Consider the following 25,065-nt stretch of genomic DNA (forward strand, 5'->3'; position numbering starts at 1 on the left):
TAATCCTTTGTAGATGTAATTAGTATGGATGAGATCATATTAAATTAGGGTAGTCCCTTTGTCCAATATGACTGGTGCCTTTTTTTTTAATCCTCACCTGAGGATATTTTTTTAGAGAGAGTGAAAGTGAGGGAGGGTTGAGGGAGGCAAGGAGAGAAAGAGAGAAAGAGAGAGAGAAACATTGATGTGGGAGAGACATATTGATTGGTTGCCTCCCACATGTGCTTCAGCTGGGGATGGGGACTAAACCTGCAACCCAGGTATGTGGCCTTGATTGGGAATCAAATTCATGACCCCTCTGTGTGCGGACCGACATTTTAACCACTTAGCCACACCAGCCAGGGCATGACTGGTGTCTTTAAAAGAGGAGGGGAAATTATGTAGATAGACACAGGAAGAGTATCATGTGATGACAGCTGTAAGCTAAGAATGCCAAGGATTGCCAGCAGCTAGGAAAAGGCAAGGAAGGATTCTATCCAAAATTTCAGAGGATTCAGGGCCCTGCTGATTCTTTGATTTCAGACTTCTGGCCTCCAGAATTGTGAGTGAATTCATGTCTGTTTTAAGCCACTCAAAGTACTTGGTTATGGCTGTCCTAGGAACCTACTACACTCTCTTCTTCTCTCCAAAAAGAGTTTTATTCCTCTCATTAGTAGAATCTGTATTACAAAAAAAAGTACTCAATTATTTTGAATTTCACCAATAAAAAATATTATGGAAATTGGTTTTCTCATGATGTATTATACATCTTATACCTACATAATGGCTCCCATTCTGCCTCTTTCCCACAAAGCCTAAAATATTTACTACATGGCCTTTACAGAAAAAGTTTTGCCTAACCAGTCTAGACAATACACTATTTATTTTTTGCCTAACTTTGAATTTTATATAATAGATTCATATAATAAATGTTATTCTAAGATTTGCTTCTTTCCAAGAATAATTAATTTTTTATTTATTTGGTTTTTTTTGAAAAACGCCACTTTCTTTTTAATTTTTTTTTGTTTGTTTTGTGTTAATCCTCAGCTGAGGATATTTTTCCATTGATTTTTAGGGAGAGTGGAAGAGAGAGGGAAAGACAGAGAGAAACATCAATGTGAGAAACATATCAATTGGTTACCTCCTGCACAAGCCCTGAGCAGGGCTCAGGCCAGGGAGGAGCCTGCAACCAAGGTACGTGCCCTTGACTGGAATAAAACCTGGGACCCTTTGGTCTGCAGGCTGATGCTCTATCCATTAAGCCAAACCAGCTAGGGCAGCCGTGGGCAAACTACGGCCCGTTTGAAATGAATAAAACTATTGAAAAAAAAGACGGTACCCTTTTATGTAATGATGTTTACTTTGAATTTATATTAGTTCACACAAACACTCCATCCATGCTTTTGTTCCAGCCCTCCGGTCCAGTTTAAGAACCCCTTGTGGCCCTCGAGTCAAAAAGTTTGCCCACCCCTGAGCTAGGGCCAAAATAATTTTTAAAATGAATATATAATATTCCATATATGAATATACTATAAAGTATTTATTCATTCTACTGTTTATGGATGTTGGGGGTGGTTTCCAGGTGTTTTGGTGTTTCTTTTTTGTATTATGAACAATGCTGCTATAAATATTCTTGTACATTTCTTCCAGTCAAATGTGCAAGAGTTTGTCTAGGGCATATATATTTACTGGTGAAAGGGCTAGATTATAGGACATTGTTGTAGATTAAACATGGCTACAATTCCTTTGGCGTTCCTTCCATCAAAAGGAGCATATTTTCCCCCTTCCCTTGAGTCTGGATTAGCCTAATAATCTTTTTAAGCTTAGGCCAGTGGTCAGCAAACTCATTAGTCAACAGAGCCAAATATCAACAGTACAACAATTGAAATTGCTTTTGAGAGCCAAATTTTTTAAACTTAAACTATATAGGTAGGTACATTGTTATTAACTTAATTAGGGTACTCCTAAGCTGGCCTTTGCTAAAAACGTCCTCAATCTGATTGAGGTACGGTTGTTGAGGTCGACCCCTTTCAACTCTCCCATCCACACTCAGCTTGTATACATGTTTCGTCTATCTCCTTCCCAAAAACTGACTTCTGCACATGGGCCACAAAGTTTCAATTGCACTGTACATGCGCGCCCACATGTGGTATTTTGTGGAAGAGCCACACTCAAGGGGCCAAAGAGCCGCATGAGGTTCGCGAGCCGCGGTTTGCCGACCACTGGCCTAGGCTATAGATGACTGGCAGCTTCCACTTTCTCTCTCTAAAAAGCCAAATGTCATGCTGCAAAGAACAAGGACAGATTACTAAATAATGAGAGACCATTTGAGAGAGGATCTGCAGGGTGAGGCCATTTAGGACATTTCAGCCTCAGCCAAGGACCCAGCTACATGCAACCATATGAATGATCTCAACTTCCAGTATGGAGAGCAGAAGAAACACTCAACCCAAAGATCTGTGAATAATAAATCATTGGTTTATCTTTTAATTGTTCTCTTTAATCTATCCAGAATTTTTGTATATGAATTGAGGTAGGGATCCAATTATACTTCTTCCCATATGAATAACCAACTGCCAAAGTCTGAAAAGCCCATCTTTCCCACAGATATTTGATGCCAGCCTTGTTCAAGCCTGAGTCTCCTGCCCTCGCCAGTTTGGGTCAGTGGATAGAGCATCTGCCCTTGGACTGAAGGGTCCTGGGTTTGATTCCAGTCAAGGGCACGAACCTCTGTTGGGGTTGCAGTCTCGATCCGGGCACTAGTCAGGGCAAGTGTGAGACACAACGAACCAATGTGTCTCTCTCACATAGATGTTTCTTTCTCTCCCCCTCCCTTCCACTCTCTCTAAAAAAAGTCGATTGAAAAAATCCTCATGTGAGGCTTAATAACAACAACAAAATAAAGATCAAGTCTCCATAAATAAGTAGATCTCTTTCTAGGAGTTCTTTTCTGTTCCATTGACCTACAAAAATTGCAGTGTCTTAACTATAATAGCTTTATCAGTCCTGATAACTGATAATGCTAATACTTCCAATTTGTTCTTCTTCAAGAGTTTCTTGGCTATACTTGAACCTTCGACTTTTCCACATATATTTCAGAATCAGCTTAGCTAACTGCATAAGTAAAATCAGTTGGCATTTTGATAGAAATTGTACTAAGTCTAAAATTAAATTTGGAAGGAACAGACATCTTTATGATACTGTGTGCTCCAATCCATGAACATGGTATCACTATCTATTTAAGACTTATTTAGTATTTTTCAATAAATTGTATCATTTTCTACAGAAAGGTATTATAAATCTTCCGTTGGCTTTATTCCCAGGTACATCACTGTTTTTAACTTTTTATCTGTAAATAATTTCTAAGAAAAATTGCAAGAATAAGAACTGTACAGAGAATACACATATATCCTTTGCCCAGATTCATATATTGTTAACATTTTGCCCTACTGCTTTAGCATTTATACTCATCTCTCTCTCCCTTTCTCTTTCCGTGTATCTACTTAAATGCAAGTTGAATATGTCATGGCCTGTTATTTTACATAACCACTGTAGAGTTATCAACTTCAGTAAATATTACATTGATACAATAACTACTTTTATCTAATATACTGCCAATATTTTAATTTTGTCAATTGATGCAATAATATCCTTTTTAAAAAATATGTATTTCTATTGATTTCAGAAAGAGGAAGAGAGAGGGAGAGAGAAACATCAATGATGATGAGAATCATCGATCAGCTGCCTCCTGCAGCCCCCTACTGGGGATCAAGCCCACAACCCAGGCATGTGCCCTGACAGGGAATTGAACCGTGACCTCCTGGTTCATAGGTCAACATTCAACCACTGAGCCATGCTGGCCGGACCAATAATACCGTTTAGAGCAGCAGTCACCAACCTTTCGGACCTCATGGACCACTGTTTGGCGACCGCTGCTTTAGAGTAACTTTTGCCCTCCAGTACGTAATCTAGTTTAAGATCAGATAGTGCATTTAGTTGTCATATCTCTTTAGTCTTCTTTAAACTAGAACATTTTTTTTTTAAGTACTCTCTTTTTTTAATATATTTTATTGATTTTTTACAGAGAGGAAGGGAGAGAGATAGAGAGCTAGAAACATCGATGAGAGAGAAACATCGATCAGCTGCCTCCTGCACATCCCCCACCGGGGATATGCCTGCAACCAATGTACATGCCCTTGACCGGAATCAAATCCAGGACCCTTCAGTCCGCAGGCGGACGCTCCATCCACTGAGCCAAACCGGTTTTGGCTAAACTAGAACATTTTTTCAACCTCTCTTGTCTTTTATGATATTGACTTTTTGAAGAATACAATGCCACTTATTTTTTAAAATGAATGCTTCTTACTTTGGATTCAACTGATGTGTCCTTATGATTAGATTCAGGTTATTTCCAGCTAGAATATAAAATATTATGTCCACAGTGTATCACACCTGGAAGCACATGATGTCCATCTGTACTTACTGGAAATATTAATTTTGATCATCCAATTATGATATTATCATATTTATCCACTGTATAATTACATTTCTTTCCCTTGCAACTAATATACAATCAGTACAAAGACACTTAAGGACCATTATTATATTTTTACTATGGAACTTTCAAATATATTCAAAAATATAGAAAATAGTATAAGCTCCCTTGTTTATTTAACAATTCAATAATTATCAACATTTTGAGTGATTATCAGAAAGCACATATCAGAGGTCATAAAATTTCACATGTAAATATGCATCTTTAACTTTTACATAGCAATGTCATAATTACAACTAAGAATATTCATAATAATTCCTCTATATTATTCAGTATCTACTCATATTCAAAGTTTTATAACTATTTCATGTCCCATATTGCTTCAGAAAGCCTTATTTCTTTGCCTCCAGTCTAGCTGGCTTGATTCCCAGTAGGATAAAGGACATCTTTCTCCTCATGCAGAGTCTCAGGCATGGCTGAAAGAAAGGCAAAGGCAGCCGCTCCTCTTAACCTGAACCCTGGGTCTGTACTGCTAAGGAACTCCTCCATCTCTAAAACATTAGAACTGGGAGGAGGGAGAGATCCTCAGTACATAGATAGAAGGGCAAAAAGAAGAAAGGAAGGAAGGAAAGACCCCAAATTCCTCAGTACATAGTTGACTAAAACTTACTAATGTAGAGATAATCTATACTACAATTTACCCAAATTCTCTGGTACCTGAAAATCAGAATAAAGGTGATAAATTTTTAAACTACTTTATTATGTTTTTAAAACATATTTTTATTGATTTGAGAGAGGAAGGGGGAGGGAGAGAGAGATAGAAATATCATGATGAGAGAGAAGCATCGATTGGCTGCTCCCTGCACGCCTCACACTGGAGATTGAACCCACAACCCGGGCATGTGCTATGTCTGGGAATCAAACCCTGACCTCCTGGTTTATAGGTCGAGATCCAACCACTGAGCCACGCCAGCCAGGCTATTTTCAAAAAGAAAATCACTTTAAAAAACTATACAAACTATTTTAAAGTTCATTTGGAAAAATAAGCATTCAAGAATAACCAGGAAAATTCTGAAAAAGAATCCAAATGAAGCAGGAACTAGCCTTCCCAATATTAAAACATTTTAGAAAACTAGAGTATTTAAAATAGCTTGTACTGGTACTTGAAAAGACAGACTAAGTAATAGAATTAAAAAGTCAAGAATCAACCCCTCTACATACAAGAATCCTATATAATAAAGGCTTAATATGCTAATTGTCCAGTTGTCAGGTCAACCAATCAAAGTGTAATATGCTAATGATATGCTAAGGCCACTCAACCACTCGCTATGATGTTCACCGACCACCAGGGGACAGATGCTCTGACTGGTAGGTTAGCTTGCTGCTGGGGTCTGGCCTATTGGGACTGAGCCAGACAGGCCGGACACACCCTGGAGCCCTCCCGCAGTCCCTCCTGGCTGGCCAACCTCCCACGTCCTTCCCTGACCCCGATCGTGCACCGGTGGGGTCCCTCGGCCTGGCCTGTGCCGTCTCACAATCCGGGACCCCTCAGGGGATATCGTAGAGCCAGTTTTGGCCCAGTCTCGAAGGCCAGGCCGAGGGATCCCACTGGTGCACGAATTTGTGCACTGGGCCTCTAGTTCAATATATGATAGAGGTGGGATTTCTAACAGGAAGGAAAAGATCACTAGTCAGTCAATGGTGCTGGGACAACTATAAAACCAACCAACTGAACCAAAATGAAGTGGGTTTCCTAACTCAATTCCTATGCCAAAACAGTGTGCAAAATAGATTTCATCTCAAAAGGATTAAAAAATCTGAGATTCAAAGAAAATCCCAAAACAAAAATACTAGGTGAATACTTACCAATGAAAAAAATCTTTTTTAAAAGATGTTTTTATTGATTTGAGAGACAGAGAAGGGAGAGAGAGAAAGAAGGGAGAGAAGGAGAGAGAGAGAAACATTGATAAGAGAGAAACATCAATTGGCTGCCTCCTGCATAAGCCCCACTGGGGATCAAGTCCCCAACCTGGGCATGTGCCCTTACCAGAATTGAACCAGCAACCTCTCTGATGCATGGGTCAATACTCAACCAACTGAGCCACACTAGCCAGGGCCCAATTTTAAAAAATCTTGGCCCTGGCAGGTTTGCTTAGTGGTTAGAGTGAAGACCGAAGGGTCTCGGGTTCAATTCCTGGTCAAGGGCACACCTCAGTTGCAGTTTTGGGGCGTGTGTGAGAGGCAACCAGTTGATGTGCCTCTCTCACATAGATGTTTCTCTCTGTCTGTCTCTCTTTCTCTCTTACGCCCCCTCCCCCCTCCCTTCCACTCTCTCTCTAAAGATCAATGGGAAAAATATCCTTGGGTGGGGATTAAAAAAATAAAAATACAAATCTTGGTTTAAGATGGCCTTATAGGTTTGCACAAAAACACAAAAGCCTTAAAAGAAAAGACTGATAACTATGACACAATAAAAACACATTCTACATGATAAATTACATAATCAAAGTCAAGATACAGTTAACTGAGAAAAATATTTGTGATACATAACATAGAACAATTTTTTTTAAAATAGAGCTCTCAGAGATCAATCAAAAACTTTATTGTGTAAGCCAGGCAAAGAAAAAGATACAAAGATGGCTTTAAACCAGAATTTCTCAATTTCTGTACTACTGGCATTTTGAACTAGATAATTCTTTGTTATAGGGGGCTACCTTGCCCATTATAGGGTATTTACCAGCTTCCTGGACTCCAACTATTAGACTCCAGCCTCTTAATTTTGGCAATCAAAAATGTTCCCAGCCCTGGCCGGTGTGGCTCAGTTGTTTGGGGATTGTCCTTTGCACCTAGAGGTAACCAGACTGGTTCCTGATCAGGGTACATGCCCAAGTTGTAGGCTCAATCCCCAGGGGGAGACATACAGGAGGCAGCTGATCAATATTTATTTCTCTCCCTTCCTCTCTCTCTAAAATAAATAAATAAATAAATAAATAAATAAATAAATAAATAAATAAATGTTCCTAGATATTTTCAAATGTCCTATGGGGTTCAAAAGTGCTCTTTTGAGGACTACTGCTTTAAACATATCAAAGATCCTCATCCTCACTCATGATTCAAATTTTTACTATAATGAGGTTCCATTTTCTCTCTAGATTTTTATGATCAAAACAAACATTTTTATTATCAAGCATTTTGCTGTTTGCCAATGTGTTGGATTAGGACATCTCATTCATCCTTTTGTGGCGGCGTGCAACCTTTTTAGAGGGCTATTAGTATTAGCTACCAAAATTTAACGTGCATATATTTTTTGATCCAGCAACCTTACTTCCAGGAACTTCTCATGTGGATATACTCAAATATGTGCAAAGAGGTGAATATGTGGATAATCATTATAACAAAGATGGTGTAACAAAAAACTAGAAATGATCTGATATCCAATGATGGATCTAGTTAAATATATTATGGTACATCAATAGAATACTATGTAACCATGAAAAGGAAAGAAGAGTCTGGCTGGTGTTGCTCAGTGGTTGAGCATCGGTCTATAAACCAGATCATGGTCCGATTCCTAGTCAGGGCACATACCAAGGTTGTGGACTCAATCCCCAGTGGGGGGCCTGCAGAAGGCAACCAATTGACAATTCTCTCTCATCATTGATGTTTCTATCTCTCGCTCCCTCTCCATTCCTCTCTCTAAAATCAATAAAAATATATTTTTTTAAAAAGGAAAGAAGAGTTATATGTATTGAAAATGTGTGTCTAAGACATATAGGTACAAATAGCAAGGCCCAGAAGAGAGTTTGCTACCATTAAAAGTTGTGTATGCAATGCAATCTACAGAGGATGCATTATAGAACAGTACACTTAAAACTTATCCTATATAATAAAAGGCTAATGTGCAAATTGACCAAACAGTGGAGTGACTGGTTGCTATGATGCATACTGACCACCAGGGGGCAATCGCTCAACACAGGAGCTGCCCCCTGGTGGTCAGTGCACTCCCACAGGGGGAGCACCACTCAGCCAGAAGCCTGGCTCAAAGCTGGCGAGCGCAGCGGCGGTGGCAGGACCCTCTCCCGCCTCCACGGCAGTCAGACATCCCCCAGGGGTCCCAGACCGGGCTGAGGGACCCCCCCCCCCCCAGTGCATGAATTTCATGCACTGGGCCTCTAGTATAATCTTATTAACCAATGTCAACCCAATAAATTTAATAATTTTAAAAAATGTAGTGTGTGTGTGTTTAGGGTAATATACAAAATCCTATCCTACCCTATATAATAAAAGGGTAATATGCAAATCGACTGAACGGCGGAACGACCAATCGCTATGACACACACTGACCACCAGGGGGTAGATGCTCAAAGCAGGAGTTGCCCAGCCAGAAGCTGGACTGATGGCTGGTAAGCACAGCGGTGGTGGGAGCTTCTCCTGCCTCCGGGGCAGCGCTGAATGTCCAACTGCCGATTAAAGGGGGTGGGGGTGGGGGTGGGGAGCGGGCCTAAGCTGTCAGTTGGGACATCCCCCCAGGGCTCCTGGATGCAAAAGGGCACAGGCGGGGCTGAGGGACATCCCCCCCTTCCCCATGCACCAGGTCTCTAGTATATTTATAAATGCACAGAATATTTTTGGGAAAATACCAGAGAGTAACAGAATTGTTAGTTAAGGATGACAAAAACTCACTTTTGAGCTGTTTAAATCTTTTGGCCATGTGTTTGCATGTTTCAAGCAAATTACATAATGGACATGCTACGTAGCTCAATACGCCCATACTTTATAGAAATAAAGCAGAATGGTGGGTTGCCAGGCGCTGGGGAAGGGGGGAAGTTGTTTAAATGGGTATTGAGTTTTCTAAGTTGAAAAAGTTCTAAAGATTGGTTGCACAACACTATGAATATACTTTTTGTATATGATGTTGTTAATCCTCACCCGAGATATTTTTCCATTGATTTTTAGAGAGAGTGGAAGGGAGTAGAGACAGAGAGAAAGGAACAGATTGGTTGCCTCCTCTACGAGCCCCTACAAGGTCAGGGGTCCCAACTTGCAACTGAAGTACAAGCCCTTAACTGAAATCGAAAACGGGATCCTTCAGTCCACGGTGGGACGATCAATCCACTGAGACAAACCGGCTAGGGCTGAATATACTTACTACTGAACTACACACTTAAAAATGGTTAAGATGGCAAATTTTATTGTGTATTTTACCACAATTAAAATCTTTTTAAAGCGGAAAAAAAAAATCCCCGGACAAAAATATCTATACGATTAGTTTTATTTGTTACTAATTTGAAAATCACTTTTTAAATATTCCATTATTTTATTATTCCAGAATTGAGCGTTCTGCCCAAGAGAACAACGCATTGGGCGCACAAGTGTGCCAGTGACCTTTCACCTAGAACTTTCATGCCTTCAGCTATAGCTCAAGCCAAGATGGGGCCGGCCCTAAGGGCGGCGGGTAACCCACTCAGGACCCTTAACCTGCGGAAGAAGTTTATATATGGCTGCCACCCTGAAGAATACAACTTTCGGTTACTTTTCAAGCGTTATCGCAATTCTAGGAACACTGCGTCCAGCGCGATCCAGCATTCCGGAGCGCGACGGGCAGCTTCATAAACCCTCCCACCGCCGCGGCCGCCGCCGGGCCCTCGGGCCATCCACTCAGGCGCACTCCGCGCGTCCCGGTCTTTCCCCGCGGCTCCCCATCCCCTTACCCGGTATTGGGTAACATGACTTTCGCCGTTCGGAATCGGGGGCGACAGCAACGGCAGCGAGTGTGTAGTGACAGGCTGTCCTTTCCTCCGCATTTAGTCCCGCCCCAGACCCCGCCCCGAGGCCCCGCCCCGAGGTCTGCGAGGACGGGGTACTGGAAGCCGGACGTTGCTGAGTGCGCTTGCGCACGCAGTGGGCCCTCCCGGCGCTCGGCGCTGGTTACCACTTCCCCTTACCTGGCCCTGGAAACCCGCTCTCTGCGCAAGCGCCGTGGGAGACCACTCTGCCCCGCCCCTCTCGCGGGCTCTACAGTGACAATCGGTCTCCAGCCGCGCGCGTAGATCGCTGGGCGCGTCACCTGCTGCGTACGCCTTTTCACGGGCCATTATGGATTCCTGGTTACGGGGCTGCGTTCCTTTGCCAGCGGGGTCTCCGTTTGAGCCGTGCTTTAGGACCTTGACTCTGCCCTGGGAATGCTTTGCCTCTCGGACTTATCTCCTGCCATGTGCAAACCTGGGCGTCTGTCCGGCTGCCCATCCTCCCTCGGAGGCTGCCCTCAGGAACGATTTTCCTCGCAGATACTTTAGGCCCGAAGCCGGCGAGTGTCGCATGTGGACTCCCACGGAATCTGGACTAAAGCCCGTCTGACCTCGCGGGGCTGTAGATGGCACTGGTGGGGGGCAGCTTCTGGACCAGAGCTCTTTGCAATAGTCACACCAAAGAATTCAGTTAACTCTGACTTTTTTACTTTTAGCCGATATCTAATCGAGGCAATCTCCAAACTCAGTGACGCAATAAGGTTAATTCTGTGACCCAATATTGCTTTTGTTAGTACATCTTGGACATGACTCAGCTACCCTAATGAACTAAAGACTGGCATATATTTAGGTAGACATGAAGAAATTGCTTTGTATTGTGAAATGGTAGAACAGGATGATCAAGTTCTTTCTGGGACTAGTTAGAGAAACCAGCCTGGAGACTCCCTGAAGAGCTCTATTTACTCATTTATATCACATGCCAGTCCCCTATAGACATTTGAATTTACAATCCATGATATGGTGTTTAGATGCTCGGGAGGAATTTTCTTATTCAACAGATATTAGCTCCTGCTATGTGCTGGTCACTGGAGCTACAGGCAGGGCAAAAAAGACAAAGGTCTCTGTCTATGTGGGAGGAATGAGGAGTAGCCAATGTGTACTTTAGACTATCCTATATCCTATATAATAAAAGCCTAATATGCAAATTGACCAAATGGTGAAACAACTGTCAAACGACCGGTCGCTATGACACGCACTGACCACCAGGGGGAAGATGCTCAATGCAGGAGCTGCCCCCAGCCTGCAGGCCCCAGGCCAGCCAAGGCAGGTGCAAGCTGACCCCCCCCCCCACCCTCCACCCCCTGCCATCGCCCCACAGAGGGAGGCGACTGGGCAGCACCAGGCTGGCCAAGGCAAGTGCCAGCAGGGGCCCCCCAATCACCCACCGGTCTTCCCACAGATTAGCCCTGATCACTGGCCAGGCCTAGGGACCCTACCTGTGCACGAATTTCATGCACCGGGCCTATAGTTGTAAATATGAAGTGTTTTAGAAAGATTATTGATAGGGACTGTCATTAAAAAAAACTATACTCAAAAAAGTGAGTATAGAATGGAGAAAATATTTTCAAATCAAATATCTGATAAAGTCTATCCAGAATATATAAAGAACTCTTAACTCAGCAACAAAAAGATGAACCCAATCGAAAAATGAGCAAAGGATCTGAGTAGACCTTTCTCCAAAGAAGTCATACAGATGGCCAGCAAGTACATTAAAAGATGCTCAACATCATTAATTATTAGGGAAATTCAAATCAAATTCAAAATGAGATTTCACTTTACACCCAGTGTGATAGTTATAACAGAAAAAAAAAAAAGGAAAATAAGTGTTGGCCAGGATGTAGAGAAATTGTAACCTTCTTACATGGCTGATGGGGATGTAAAATGGCACAGCCACTTTGGAAAACAGCTTTGCAATTCCTCAAAAAGTTAAACATCTGTTACTAGCTACTGGATATTCTACATGCAATTACATTTTTAAATGCACACCCGAGAAATGAAAACATTCAAAATAACCACCAGATGGCACTGTTATTTAAATATTCAAAATATAATACCACAAAATGTTAACAAAATTGTGATAAATTATAACCTGATTTGGATTAAGGCAAAAATAGCATGAGGTCTCTGTAGGACTCCCATAAAGGGGAAATAAAAAGAGGTATTCATTTGAAATTCCTTAAAACTGCATCATTAAAATAGTACATGATACTCTACTTCATTTTTATATTATTTAAATTATCATAAAATAGTCAAGCTTGTCTTCACTTTGTGACTCCTAAAGTCTATTAAGTTTAACTCTCCAATATTAAAAAGTAATTCTCAGATACATAGGAAATTGAAAATGCCAGCTTAAATTGAAATATCAAAAGTTAAAACATTGAAAACTTTAATATTAAATTATCACAAAAGGACTCTTGTAGAAGAAAAAGACTCTTCATACCCTGGCCCCTTGTATAAAAATATACTTTTTAAGTGTATAATGAAGTACCATTCACATTTGTTGACCATAACCCACGTAAGGAAATACATTTTTATCCAGACCCAAAATCCAGTTTTCTATTCTATTTTAATCTCTTATATCTTATCCTGTTCTTTTTAAATTGATCATAACCTAGTAAATTATTTTGATGACTCATTAATGGATCGTAACCTACCCTTTGGAAAGTATTGCTTTAGCCCAGCTGGCTTGGCTCAATAGTTAAGCATCCACCTATGAACCAGGAGGGGGCATGCAGGAGGCAGGCAATCAGTGATTCTCATCATTGATGTTTCTCTCCTCTCTGAAATCAATAAAATTATATTTCAAACAAATAAACATTGCTTCAGTGTGTTGTAATTTTTGAACTTGTCTTTTAAGATATCTTAGCCCTCTCCAGTCAAATATAAAATTACTAATTAATGGTCAGAGGCCAATAGGATGTGACTAAGAGCAGGTGGAGGCTTTCAATGGCTTTGAATGTCAGGGATCTCAAAACTTTCCATTTCCTTCATCCACAAAACAGCCCACCCTAGTTCAGAAGCTTAAATGGGGAAATCCTCGGGATTTAGAAGGTATGACAGTTGTTTCTGATAATGTACCAAATCTTCCTCATAGGACTCCTAGTTTGCCTTTTGTTGCTCAATGAATTATTGCCAGTCATTATTTAATAACTAACTATTGGATATGAACCTCACTGCTGTATTTTAATGTCTACATATATCTGGTAATACATCATTCCAACAATCTAGAGTTAATCATTGTTAATAGTTTGGCATATATCCTTTAAGATTTTGACATTTTTATATAGATGTTGATCATTTTTAAAGCATAGGGGAGATATCTATAATAAAAAAAGCATAATATGCTAGACTGGACATCCTTCCGGACAACCTTCTGGATGAAGCCAGGGCTGCGAGGGAAGCCTGGGTCCCGGGTGCCTACCAGCAGCCAGAGGAAAGCCCGGGTTCCAGGTGCCTGCTGGTGGCCGAAGGGAAGCCCAGGTCCTGGGTGCCAGAGAGAAGTGGGTGCTGGCAACCGGGGAAAGGCCTACTCTTGCACGAATTTTGTGCATTGGGCCTCTAGTCTATATAATAAAAGCCTAAGCAACCGTTATGGCAGAATGACCAGAACAACTGGTCGCTATGATGTGCACTGACCACCAGGGGGCAGACACTCAATGCAGGAGCTGCTCCCTGGTCGTCAATGCGCTCCCACAGGGGGAGCTCTACTCAGCCAGAAGCCGGACTCACGGCTGTTGAGTGCAGCAGCAGTGGCAGGAGCCTCTCCCACCTCCGCAGCAGCACTAAGGAGCAGGGAGCTGAGCGGTAAGGAGCGAGGGGTCTGTGACAGGGCACAGGCCAGGCTGGGGGGAACCTCAGTGCACAAATTTCATGCACGGCCTCTAGTATACTATGTTGTTTTGGAACTGCTTTTATTTTACTCTGCTTCATAGACATCTTCCCAAGTTTACACCTAAAAGTTTATCTTAACGATAGGTGCATAGTTTTCTTTTATAGGAATGTACTCCATATTAATTTTACCATTGTCATATTTGATGGACATTTAAGGTATTTTAAAATTATCTTTATGATAAACAACATTGCAATAAAAGTGTTTGTGCATATATCACTCTTTGCTAATCATATTACATTTCCTTAGAATATGTTCCGGGTTTGCTCAGAAGATATACACATTTAATACTCTTTAGCTAAAGATTGTACCAATTTACACCAAGATTTCTCAACCTTGCCACTATTGACCTTTTGGGTTGGATAATCCTTTGTTGTATAAGTCTAAAAGTGTACCGTAGTGTGTTTAGCAGCATTCCTGGACTGTATCGACTATATGCTATTATTTTTTTTATTTATTTATTTATTTATTTATTTATTTATTTATTTATTTATTTGCCTTGTTAATCCTCATCCAAGGATATTTTTTCATTGATTTTTAGGGAGAGTGGGAGAGAAAGGAAAAGACAGATAGAAACATTAATGTGAGAGAAACACATGGAATGGTTGCCTCCTGCACGTGCCCTGACCAGGGCTGGGGCCGGGGAGGAGCCAGCAACCAAGTTATGTGCCCTTGACTGGAACTGAACCCTTTGGTCTGCAGGTCGACACTATCCACCAACCCAAACCAACTAGGGCTCCACTATATGATATTATTCCCCTCTCCTAGTTTTCTTTGTTCAGTGTGGTAAAATATACATAACATAAAATTTACCATTTTAACTATTTGTAAGGGTATATTTCAGTAGCATTGAGTACATTCACACTTGTCTAACCAACACTATCATCTATCTCCATGCCTTCCAGTTTTAACAACTAAAAATGTCTCCAAAAATACTAAATGTTCCCTGGAAGGCAAAATTGTCCTGGTTGTTTACACCATCACAGAGTTGAATGAGAAAGCCAAAATGTCAATATCATTAAAAAAGGAGGAGGAGGAGAAGGAGCAGGAGGAGGAGGAGGAGGCGGGGAGGAGGGGCTAAGGATCTGCAATAGATTAAAGGAGACTAAAAAGACATTACAATTAAATGCAACACATGATCTTGTACTGGATCCTGTATAGAAAAAAAATTGGTATGTTAACACAATCAACAAATTGGAATATTTACTAAATTAAAATATTGTGTCATTGATAAATTTCCTGAATTTGATAACTGTAATGTGGTTATGTAAAAGAATGTCTGGGTTCTTAGTATGAATATGAAGGGGTAAAAGGAAGTGAATATGTACCAACTCTCAAAAGTGTGTGTGTGTGTGTGTGTGTGTGTGTAGAGGGAGAGAGGGTGCTAAAACAGGTGCTTTGGGGTAAAGATATACGAAATCTTTAATTATTACAATTCTTCTGTAAACTTGAATTCAAACTAAAAAGTTTTGTTTTAAGTGAATGAGAATGCTTATTGCTGAGACTATAGATTGTCTGCTCATGCTTTTCAACTCTGGTTCCCTGCTAATTTTGTTCATCAATGCTTCAGAAAAGGTAGCCATAACTACGGCTCCAGATAACATATTAATTAGTCTAGGTCAGTGGATCTCAAACTTCAGTGTCATCTGAAGAGCTTTGCAAAAAATGGATTAATGGGCCTGACCTCTGGAGTTTCTGGTTCACTAGGTCCTGGACAATACAGTTGAAGAATTTGTATTTCCAACAAGTTTCCAGGTATTGTGAATGCTGTTGGTTGGGGCACATAAAGGTGTTGGCCAGAAGTACCCAGCCTTGCTTGCAAATTGGAATCACTTAGGGATCTTTAAAAAATTCTGATGCCTGGATCTTACTTCCAGGCATTCTAATTAAATAGGAAGTAAACTCCCAGGTATTTCTAATACTCAGCCAAGATGGAGAATCACTGATCTTGGTCAATGTCATCTCATTCCCCTTGTCAATGCCTTGTTCAGAAGTGGGTGTATTATCCAGTGTGACAAATGCTGGGAAAAGTTTTCTTACCTCTAAGAAAGACCACAGAATTGTCACTTGTAGATGTTATTTCTGTATATGATGCTTGGAACTGCTGCATCTATTCTGCAACTATAAGAGGAAGTAGCCTTCCCCTTTCCTATAGCTCTTTCAAAGGTAAATTTTCTCCTAGAATATACATGAAGGAAAGGTTGGGGTTGGGGGCAGCTGTCTCAGAACCCTCCTGCTAGTTTTCTAATACACTCACTGCTCCAAGGTACACTGTGGGTTTTCCTCACTTTGAGGATGGCCATATCTTAGAATTCCAGGAAACATTTCCCTCAGTAGACAAACCAATCCCTTGCATGAGGGCTCGCAGGAGAGTGGGTGTGTGGATCATGCTACGTTTCCCTTTTTTGCTCTGTTGGTTCATTTACTGCTGCACCATTCCCACGCAACTCTTTGCCAATGAGATGAGTTGAAGCTTACAAAAGTGAATTAGTATACATCACTGATTTTTAATCATTGTGCTGCAAGAACTTTTAAAACATACAATACCTGACTATTTAGTTAGGGGCACTGACCTCTTTTCCCTTAGATTGTCAAATAAAAAAATGACAACAGTCAACACAATAGCTGCCTGGTGTGAATTAATCAAAATTATACCTTTTTGTTGTTGGATGGACAAAAGTATATTTCTGTTATGCCACAGAGTTTTAATTATTAGTTTATGTGTGCCATGGGATGAAAAAGGTTGAAAATCGCTGCTATAGCTATAAAAAATTAACTTTACATGACAACTGCTATGTGAGAGACTACTATTTGCCTACCTATTATACATTCTTCACTTCTTACCAACATCTATTATTAGAGGTGGCACTATGCCCAGTAAAAACACTGCATCTCCCAGCCTTTCTTGCAACTAGGAGTGACCATGTGACCAAATTATGGCTCTTGAGACATAAGTGGAAGATTTTGGACTTCTAGGGAAGCTTCTTTAGAAAAGCTTCTAACCATTTTGTGAGCTTAAGAATTAAAGCCATAAAAAAAAAAAATGAAAGCCATATGCTCACATAATGGAACAAAAAGCAATTGGCATCTTTGATGAACATGGAATGTCATAACAACCCTGAAACCACTACTTCTAGAATTTTGCATGAAATAAAATTTTACCTAATTTAAGGCACTATTATTTTTAGTTTTCTGTTATATGTATCACAATCTAACCCTTAATGATACTCAAGGCAAAAGTATAAAAAATTATATAAACCATTGCAGGGGTCCCTCCTGAACGTAATACCCAAGTCTCTACTTTGCTCTGGCTTCATCTGCTTTCATCTCTGCTTTCATGCCTGAGAGCATGAATTTTGTTCAAATTTCCTTCTTTAAAATGCGCTTTACTATCTCCACCCCTTTTAGGAGATCCCATACTCCACTCACACATCGATTGGTTGCCTCCTACGTGAGTCCCAACTAGGGCCCAGGCTGGGGAAGAGCCTGCAATGAAGGTAAGTGCCCTTGACCCAAAATGAACCTGGAATGCTTTGGTCCGAAGGCCTGATGTTCTTTTCACTGAGCCAAATCAGCTAAGGCTGAATTATTCATTCTATTTAGACTATGGCTTTAGCAAGAGAGTCCAAGGTGGGTGTGGTTGCTAAGCCCAGTGCCCTTGGACATATTTCCACCTAATTCTTCCTGGTGTCCTCACTTAATAGTAACTTTTATGTCAAAGTTCCTCTGCTCACTATAAAAATAGCATTTTAGCCCTAGCTGGTTTGGCTCAGTGGATAGAGCATTGGCCTGTGGACTGAAGGATCCCGGGTTCGATTCCAGTCAAGGGCATATGCTGGGTGTGGGCTGGATCCCCAGTAGGGGGCGTGCAGAAAGCCAGCCAATCAATGATTCTCTCTCATCGATGTTTCTATCTCTCCCTCTCCCTTCCCCTCTGAAATCAATAAAAATATATTTAAATAAATAAATAAATAATTAAAATAAGTAAAAGTAGCATTTTATTTTGCAGAACAATGTCAGTCTTCTTTTATCTTCTAGCTTTCAAACTGTTCCTACCACCAGGCATTTTTAAAAAAGAATTTAAAAAAGGGCATTCAAAGTTAGCTTAAGAATCAGGTCCATGATTGAGCCATCTCTTAATGGCCACTACTTTGCTATACAAAGATCAAGCTTTGGAATTACCCCCATGTCTTTACTCTGTGCCAAATTATTCTTGAAGGTGTCATCCTCCTACTAACCTCTCCTAAATTAAATTTTATTGTTGAAAGTATTACAGATGTCCCCTGTCTTTCCCCACTAAATTAAATTTTTGATTAAGGTTTCAGACTCCCACTGCTCTCGTTGGAGAGGCTACATAAAGACTTAGGATCCTCTGACACAGTAATCCTCTACCTCCATGAGTGAGGAATGGGGTAGGAATGGGGAGGAGATGTGCTTTTCTAGTTAAATTAATAACATATTCTCACAAATGTTCCAGGTTGTTCTTTAGCTTTGTTTTTCTGTGACTGACCTTTTGCTTATTTGCCTGTTCAAGGTTAGGTATTTGCCTTCCCTGTGGGCTCATCAGTTATGGTAAACATTTTTTAGAACCATATTGGGGAGGGATAATAGCTCTATCCATTTGTCTGTCATCGCCGGAACCTTTCCACTGACTTTGTAGACTGTGATCTGCTTTTGGCGTAAGGCTATTGTTTCAACAAAGGACAAATAAGGAAAAAGAAAATAAATATACTCTAACCAATATATTTGGCTCCTTGTTAAGTACTTATGTCAAAAAATTTAGTGACCACAGTGAAGGCTTTGTTCTAACTGTAAAATAAAATTTATAAAAATAAATAAATAAGTACATAAAAATAAAATATATATTTTTAAAATCCCCACTTAATTAGAGTAATGAGTTTTAATCTCTTCCAATCTAGTTTTTAAATGCTGTAGAGGAGTAGTGCTATAGCTACAGAGTTTTCTGGGGAAAGATTTTTAATTCATTGAAGTTTCATTTAGAAAAATAACAGAATATATAAAGACTCAGGAAACAGATAACCCATTATCCTTTCTAAAAAGAAAATCTTAAGGATATAATTTTGCCTACTGGAAGGTGAATTTTAAAAACTACAATATTGTCAATGAGAACTCCCCTAAACCAATAATTATATCTAAAAATATGAATATTTATAAAATGTAATGTGATAGTTATAATTTTTTATAGAAAATTTACATAATGTGAAACTAATACTCTGACAAAATTGGTAATAAAGGAGAGAGTCATCAGAGTTGTTGTGAGGGCTAATTTTTTATTTCTCAGAGTGGAGTCAATAAATATCTTGTACATTTTTGCTCCTGAAGTTGATGATTTATGTATGTTATTTAACACTTAAAGATAATTATTAGTGGAATCAACACTAGATCTTCTAATTTATCAGAGAAAGTTGCTATAATTCTGATACTAAACTTTAAAAAGTAGAAAGGAGTTCTGCTGAGCTGTAAAGAAAGGAAAAGTTTTAAAGGAGGAAAAGGGGCAAAAAAAGGTAATTATTAGTAAAAGATGCATTGTCTCAGGCTGGGTCACTCTCTTAAGGGGAACGGAAAGGTTTTATCTGGTAACTAGAGGCCTGGTGGACGAAATTTATGCATGGGTAGGATCCCTAGGTCTGGCCGGCGATCAGAGCTGATCGGGGCCTTCAGGCTGCCGGCTGGGGCCTTCCTTCATTCCACACCACCCCCTGGTGGTCAGTGCACATAATAGCAAGCGATTGAACTCCTGGTCTCCTGGTTGAACTCCCAAGGGGACACTTTGCATATTAGCCTTTTATATATATAGACTAGAGGCCCGGTGCACAAACATTTGTGCACTCGGGGGGGGGGTCCCCTCAGCCCAGCCTGTGCCCTCTCGCAGTCTGAGACCCCTCAGGGGATGACCACCTGCTGGCTTAGGCCCGCTCCCCGGGGGATTGGGCCTAAGATGGCAATCAGACATCCCTCTGGCAGCCCGGCAGCCCTCGGGGGATGTCCACTTACCAGCGGGGAGCAGGCCTAAGCTGCAGTCGGACATCCTTAGCGCTGCTGAGGAGGCAGGAGAGGCTCCCGCCACCACCGCTATACTGGAAGCCATCAGCCTGGCTTGTGGCTGAACAGAGCTCCTCCCATGTGAGAGCACCCTGACCACCAGAGGGCAGCTCCTGCATTGAGTGACTGCCCCTGGTGGTCAGTGTGTGTCATAGTGACCAGTTATTCCCAGTCCTTCTGCTGTTAGGGTCAGTTTGCATATTACCCTTTTACTATATAGGATAGAGGCCTGGTGCACAGGTGGGGGCCGGCTGGTTTGCCCTGAAGGGTGTCCCGGATCAGGGTGGGGGTCCCACTTGGGTGCCTGGCCAGCCTGGATGAGGGGATGATGGCTGTTTGCAGCTGGTCACACCCCTTCAGGGTGGGGGTCCCCACTGGGGTGCCTGGCCAGCCTGGATGAGGGGATGATGGCTGTTTGCAGCTGGTCACACACCCTTCAGGGTGGGGGTCCCCACTGGGGTGCCTGGCCAGCCTGGATGACAGGCTGATGGCTGTCTGCAGCTGGTCACACCCCCTTCAGGGTGGGGGTCCCCACTGGGGTGCCAGTCTGGGTAAGGAGCTGAGGGCTGTTTTCAGGCTGGCGGGTGACTGAAACTCCCAACCTCTCCTTTTTTTCTTTTTTCTTTTTTCTTCTGGGATTTATTTACCTTCTATTGCTGTCAGTGGAGCTGAGAGCTGGCTTTAGCTCTGAGGATCGGCTCCAGCTCTGAGACCTTGGTTTGTTTGGCTTCTATAATTGAAACACTGTTGCAACTCCAGCTCTGAGGCCCAGCTGGCTGAAAGCAGGTTTCTGGGGTTTGTTTAGCTCCTATAATTGCAACATTGTTTCTTAGACTGCAGCTGAGAGGCTGGCAGCAGCAGGAGGGGAACCTTGGCTTTCTCCATCACTAGAGCAAGCAAGCCTCCTGTTCACTTCAGCTCCCTGGCTGCTGGCTGCCATCTTGGTTGGCAGTTAATTGGCATATCGCCCTGATGAGCCAATGGGAAGAATGTCGGAGGTATGGTTAATTACCATGTTTGTCTATTATTAGATAGGATTACCTCACTAGTGCTGACTAGGTAATTCCAGGTTAACTGCTTAAAGGTTAAATTCCTAGGAGTGGTTGAAACTGCAATTAGATTAGGATTAAGTCTTGGTTTGCTAATGTGGGGCTTAGCATAAGTGACTCCATTTTAGGCCTGTTGTCTCTTTTTTTAACACTGGAAATAGAAAAAAAGTTTCCATTTGGTGTTAGTATGCCTTTTACACCCACGCTTGGTAATCTCCCTTTTTATAAAAAGGAGAAATAGGTCTCCGGTCCAGAGTCTTCAAGAGATAATAGTATCTAGCTAGAATTTTTTAAAAATATATATTTTATTGATTTTTTACAGAGAGGAAGGGAGAAGGAGAGGGATAGAGAGTTAGAAACATCCCATTCGGCTGTTTCCTGCACACTCCCTACTGGTGTTGTGCCTGCAACCAAGGTGCATGCCCTTAACCGGAATCGAACCCGGGACCCTTTAGTCCGCAGGCCGACGCTCTATCCACTGAGCCAAACCGGTCAGGGCTCTAGCTAGAATTTAATATTGTTTACATTGTATTCACTGACAGCTCTTATGGCAAATGATACTGGTTTTCCATTTATGATAATGATATAAAATTTCCTTTTAAAATAAAATAATTGCTCTGGCCAGGCAGCTCAGTTGATTAGAGCATTGTCCTGATATGCCAAGGTTTCGGGTTTGACCTCTAGTCAGGGCACAAACAAGAATCAACCAACGAATACATAAATAAGTGGAACAACAAATCTATGTTTCTCTCTAAAATCAATTTTAAAAAGTGAAAAAGTGGCCGGAACCGGTTTGGCTCAGTGGATAGAGCGTCGGCCTGCGGACTGAAAGGTCCCAGATTCGATTCCGGTCAAGGGCATGTACCTGGGTTGCGGGCACATCTCCAGTAGGAGATGTGCAGGAGGCAGCTGATCGATGTTTCTCTCTCATCGATGTTTCTAACTCTCTATCTCTCTCCCTTCCTCTCTGTAAAAAATCAATAAAATATATTTTAAAAAAAAATAAAAAAAATAAAAAAATAAAAAGTGAAAAAGTGATGTTATAAAAAATAGTTGAAAAAAAAGTAAAGTGATTTAGAGAAAAATGTTGAACAAACAAGAGTAAAGATGATACATGGATAGAACAAGAATCATGGAGATGGTATTGGAATGACCCAAGTTTGAGAAACTGCTCCAGGCAGATGTTTGTTAAGTGGGCCTGTTATTACATTCATGGTGATCTGAGGGTTTTCTGCAAAACTGTTTCACATTTGTGTTTATAATGTTATATAATTATATTCTAGATCATGTGGATAACTATCTTACAATAAAGTGAGGCCATGTAAATTTAGCGCCTACCTTTGTATATACATTTGCTTCCTCACACATTAGTGCCACTTTGTCATGGGCTAATGAGAAAAAAACAGAGAGCTTGATAGGTAAATGATGCATCTGATTCACATAGAAGGCAAGTGATATAACATTCTAAGAAATGCAGGTATATAGAAAATTTTTAATACAATTGAGTTATTGTCCCCATTATGATGAAGTTATATCCATGCAGATATTCAGCTAATACTAGTATACAAAGGTTGGCCCTCCTAATCATGGACAACATCTATTTTGAATGGTTGGTGTTCATTTAGTACCAGTTATTAATTAAAAATGTTGAGTATCACCTGTATCACCTGGTCAAAGAACCTTTTCTGTAGGAATCAGCACTATATTCATGTTGTGAGCAAGGATTTTTTGTTTTAGCCAGATAATTTTACCTTTTAAAATTAACAACTGTTAATTTAGATTTCTATTGATTTAAAATTTTTACATTTAATTTAAAAATCTATTTCAGTTTATTATTTATAAAATCTAGTCTTGTTTCTAAATATTTAACAGCCATTATAAGAAAACTAAGTCAATGCTGAAGAGTATCTTCTTTTTCTTAAAAATCGAGGTTACATGGGGTATATTCTTTTTTTTTTTTAATCCTTATCCTAGGGTATGTTTAGAGAGAGAGAAACATATATTTGAAAGAGAAACATCGATGGGTTGCCTCCCTTAAGTGCCCCAACCGGGATGGAATCCACAACCTAGGTATGTGCCTTGACCAGGAATCAACCCACAATCTTTTTTTTTTTTTTTTTTTTAATGTTTTATTGATTTTTTACAGAGAGGAAGGGTTAGGGATAGAGAGTTATAAACATCGATGAGAAAGAAACATCAATCAGCTGCCTTCTGCACTCGCCACTGGGTACGTGCCTGCAACCAAGATACATGCCCTTGACTGGAATCAAACCTGGGACCCTTGAGTCCGCAGGCCAACGCTCTATCCACTGAGCCAAACCAGTTAGGGCAAACCCACTATCTTTTAGTATATGGGATGATGCTCCAACCAACCCAGCCACCTGGCCAGGGCTGGGTGTATTCTTTAAAAACAAAACAAAACTATAGTTAAAATCTGTAGGAGAGTAGGGCTATAGCTTAAGTTTGTTTTCAAAAATATTTTTTTTATTGATTTCAGAGAGGAAGGGTAAAGCAAGACAGATAGAAACATCAATAATGAGAGAGAATCATTGATCAACTGCCTCCTGCATGCCCCACACTGGGACAGAGCCACAACCCCCACATGCACTCTGACCAGGAATCGAACCGTGACCTCCTGGTTCATAGGTCGACACTCAACCACTGAATAGCTTGAGTTTTTATCCTATATAAATTTCAACATGTGCATTTCAACATATTTAAATTGTACCTAAAAACAAAAATGAGTGGTGGAGAAGAGTAAAGATATAGACGAAACAAGAACGTCAGAATATTGAGGTAGACAGTCCTGAAGTAAGACTATCAGAAAACAAGTGAGAAGAAAGAAATTGTTGTAGACACTTAGGTTGCCATTGAGAAAAAGTAAAAAAACAACAACAATGTAAAGGGGCAAAGCAAAAATTCCATTATCAGTTCTCAAGAAGTAGATGGCCTAAAGATAAATCTGGAAAAGTACATTCTGCAGGCTCAGGTGGCAAAAAAAAAAAAAAAAAAAAAAAAGAAAGAAAGAAAGAAAGAAAGAAAGGAGAAAAGCTAATGGGAATATATTCTACCTTGGATTTAGAAATAAACATATACTAAGGGGTCCAACTCTTGGTGCAGGGGCTGCAGAAAAATCTTAACCCTTTACATCAATGATTCTCAAAATTTGGTTCCAATACTATCATCAATAGCAGCCTTTTCTGGGAATCTGCTAGAAATGCAAATTATTGGGCCCCATCCCTGGGTCAGAAATAATCAATTCCTGTTTAACAAGCCCTCCAAGTGATTCTGATGCATATTAAAGTTTAACTACTGCTCTACATTGACAATTTATCAGTGATTTTAAATGATCAGTGATTGGTAGTTGGGAGTCATTAAACTATTCCATTTATTATGTTTGAAATAATAATTCCTTAATAAAAGGTCATAAAATAGAGGACAGTCACATATTACTTGTAAAATTAAAAAGAAAAACAGATCCATATATTTGAGAAATGGTAGAGTAATGCTTCTCAAATTGTGGTGAAGGACCATTTTTTAAAAAATTCCAATCTTCTGTGTCCTAATACTTTTGCAAAAAAACAATAAAAATAAATAACTAAAATAAAAACAAATACAGAATATTAATCCTACATTTTTATTAGTAGATTCAATAGAAATATTTCTCTGTCAAGTTGCTATGAAAGTTTCTAGACACTTATTCTCATACTAGAAGCCCTTTGCATGAAGATTCGCGCAATAGGCCTTCCTTCCCCTGGCTGCTGGCACCGGTTTTCCTCCCGACAC

General features: G+C 40.5%; 1 protein-coding gene across 2 annotated transcripts in view; it reads right to left on the minus strand.

The window, feature by feature from the left end:
- The window catches only part of HSDL2 (hydroxysteroid dehydrogenase like 2), a 55,201-nt gene extending 44,909 nt beyond the window's left edge, over positions 1–10,292 (minus strand). For both annotated transcript variants that reach the window (XM_036330000.1, XM_036329999.1), the window contains exon 1: positions 10,183–10,292. In XM_036330000.1, the coding sequence (XP_036185893.1) occupies positions 10,183–10,199 (17 nt within the window). In that variant the 5' untranslated portion in view covers positions 10,200–10,292. The remainder of the gene's footprint in view (positions 1–10,182) is intronic.
- Positions 10,293–25,065: the final 14,773 nt, after the last annotated feature.

Source organism: Myotis myotis, unplaced genomic scaffold, assembly GCF_014108235.1.
Source record: "Myotis myotis isolate mMyoMyo1 unplaced genomic scaffold, mMyoMyo1.p scaffold_m19_p_12, whole genome shotgun sequence".
Classification (NCBI taxonomy): domain Eukaryota; kingdom Metazoa; phylum Chordata; class Mammalia; order Chiroptera; family Vespertilionidae; genus Myotis; species Myotis myotis.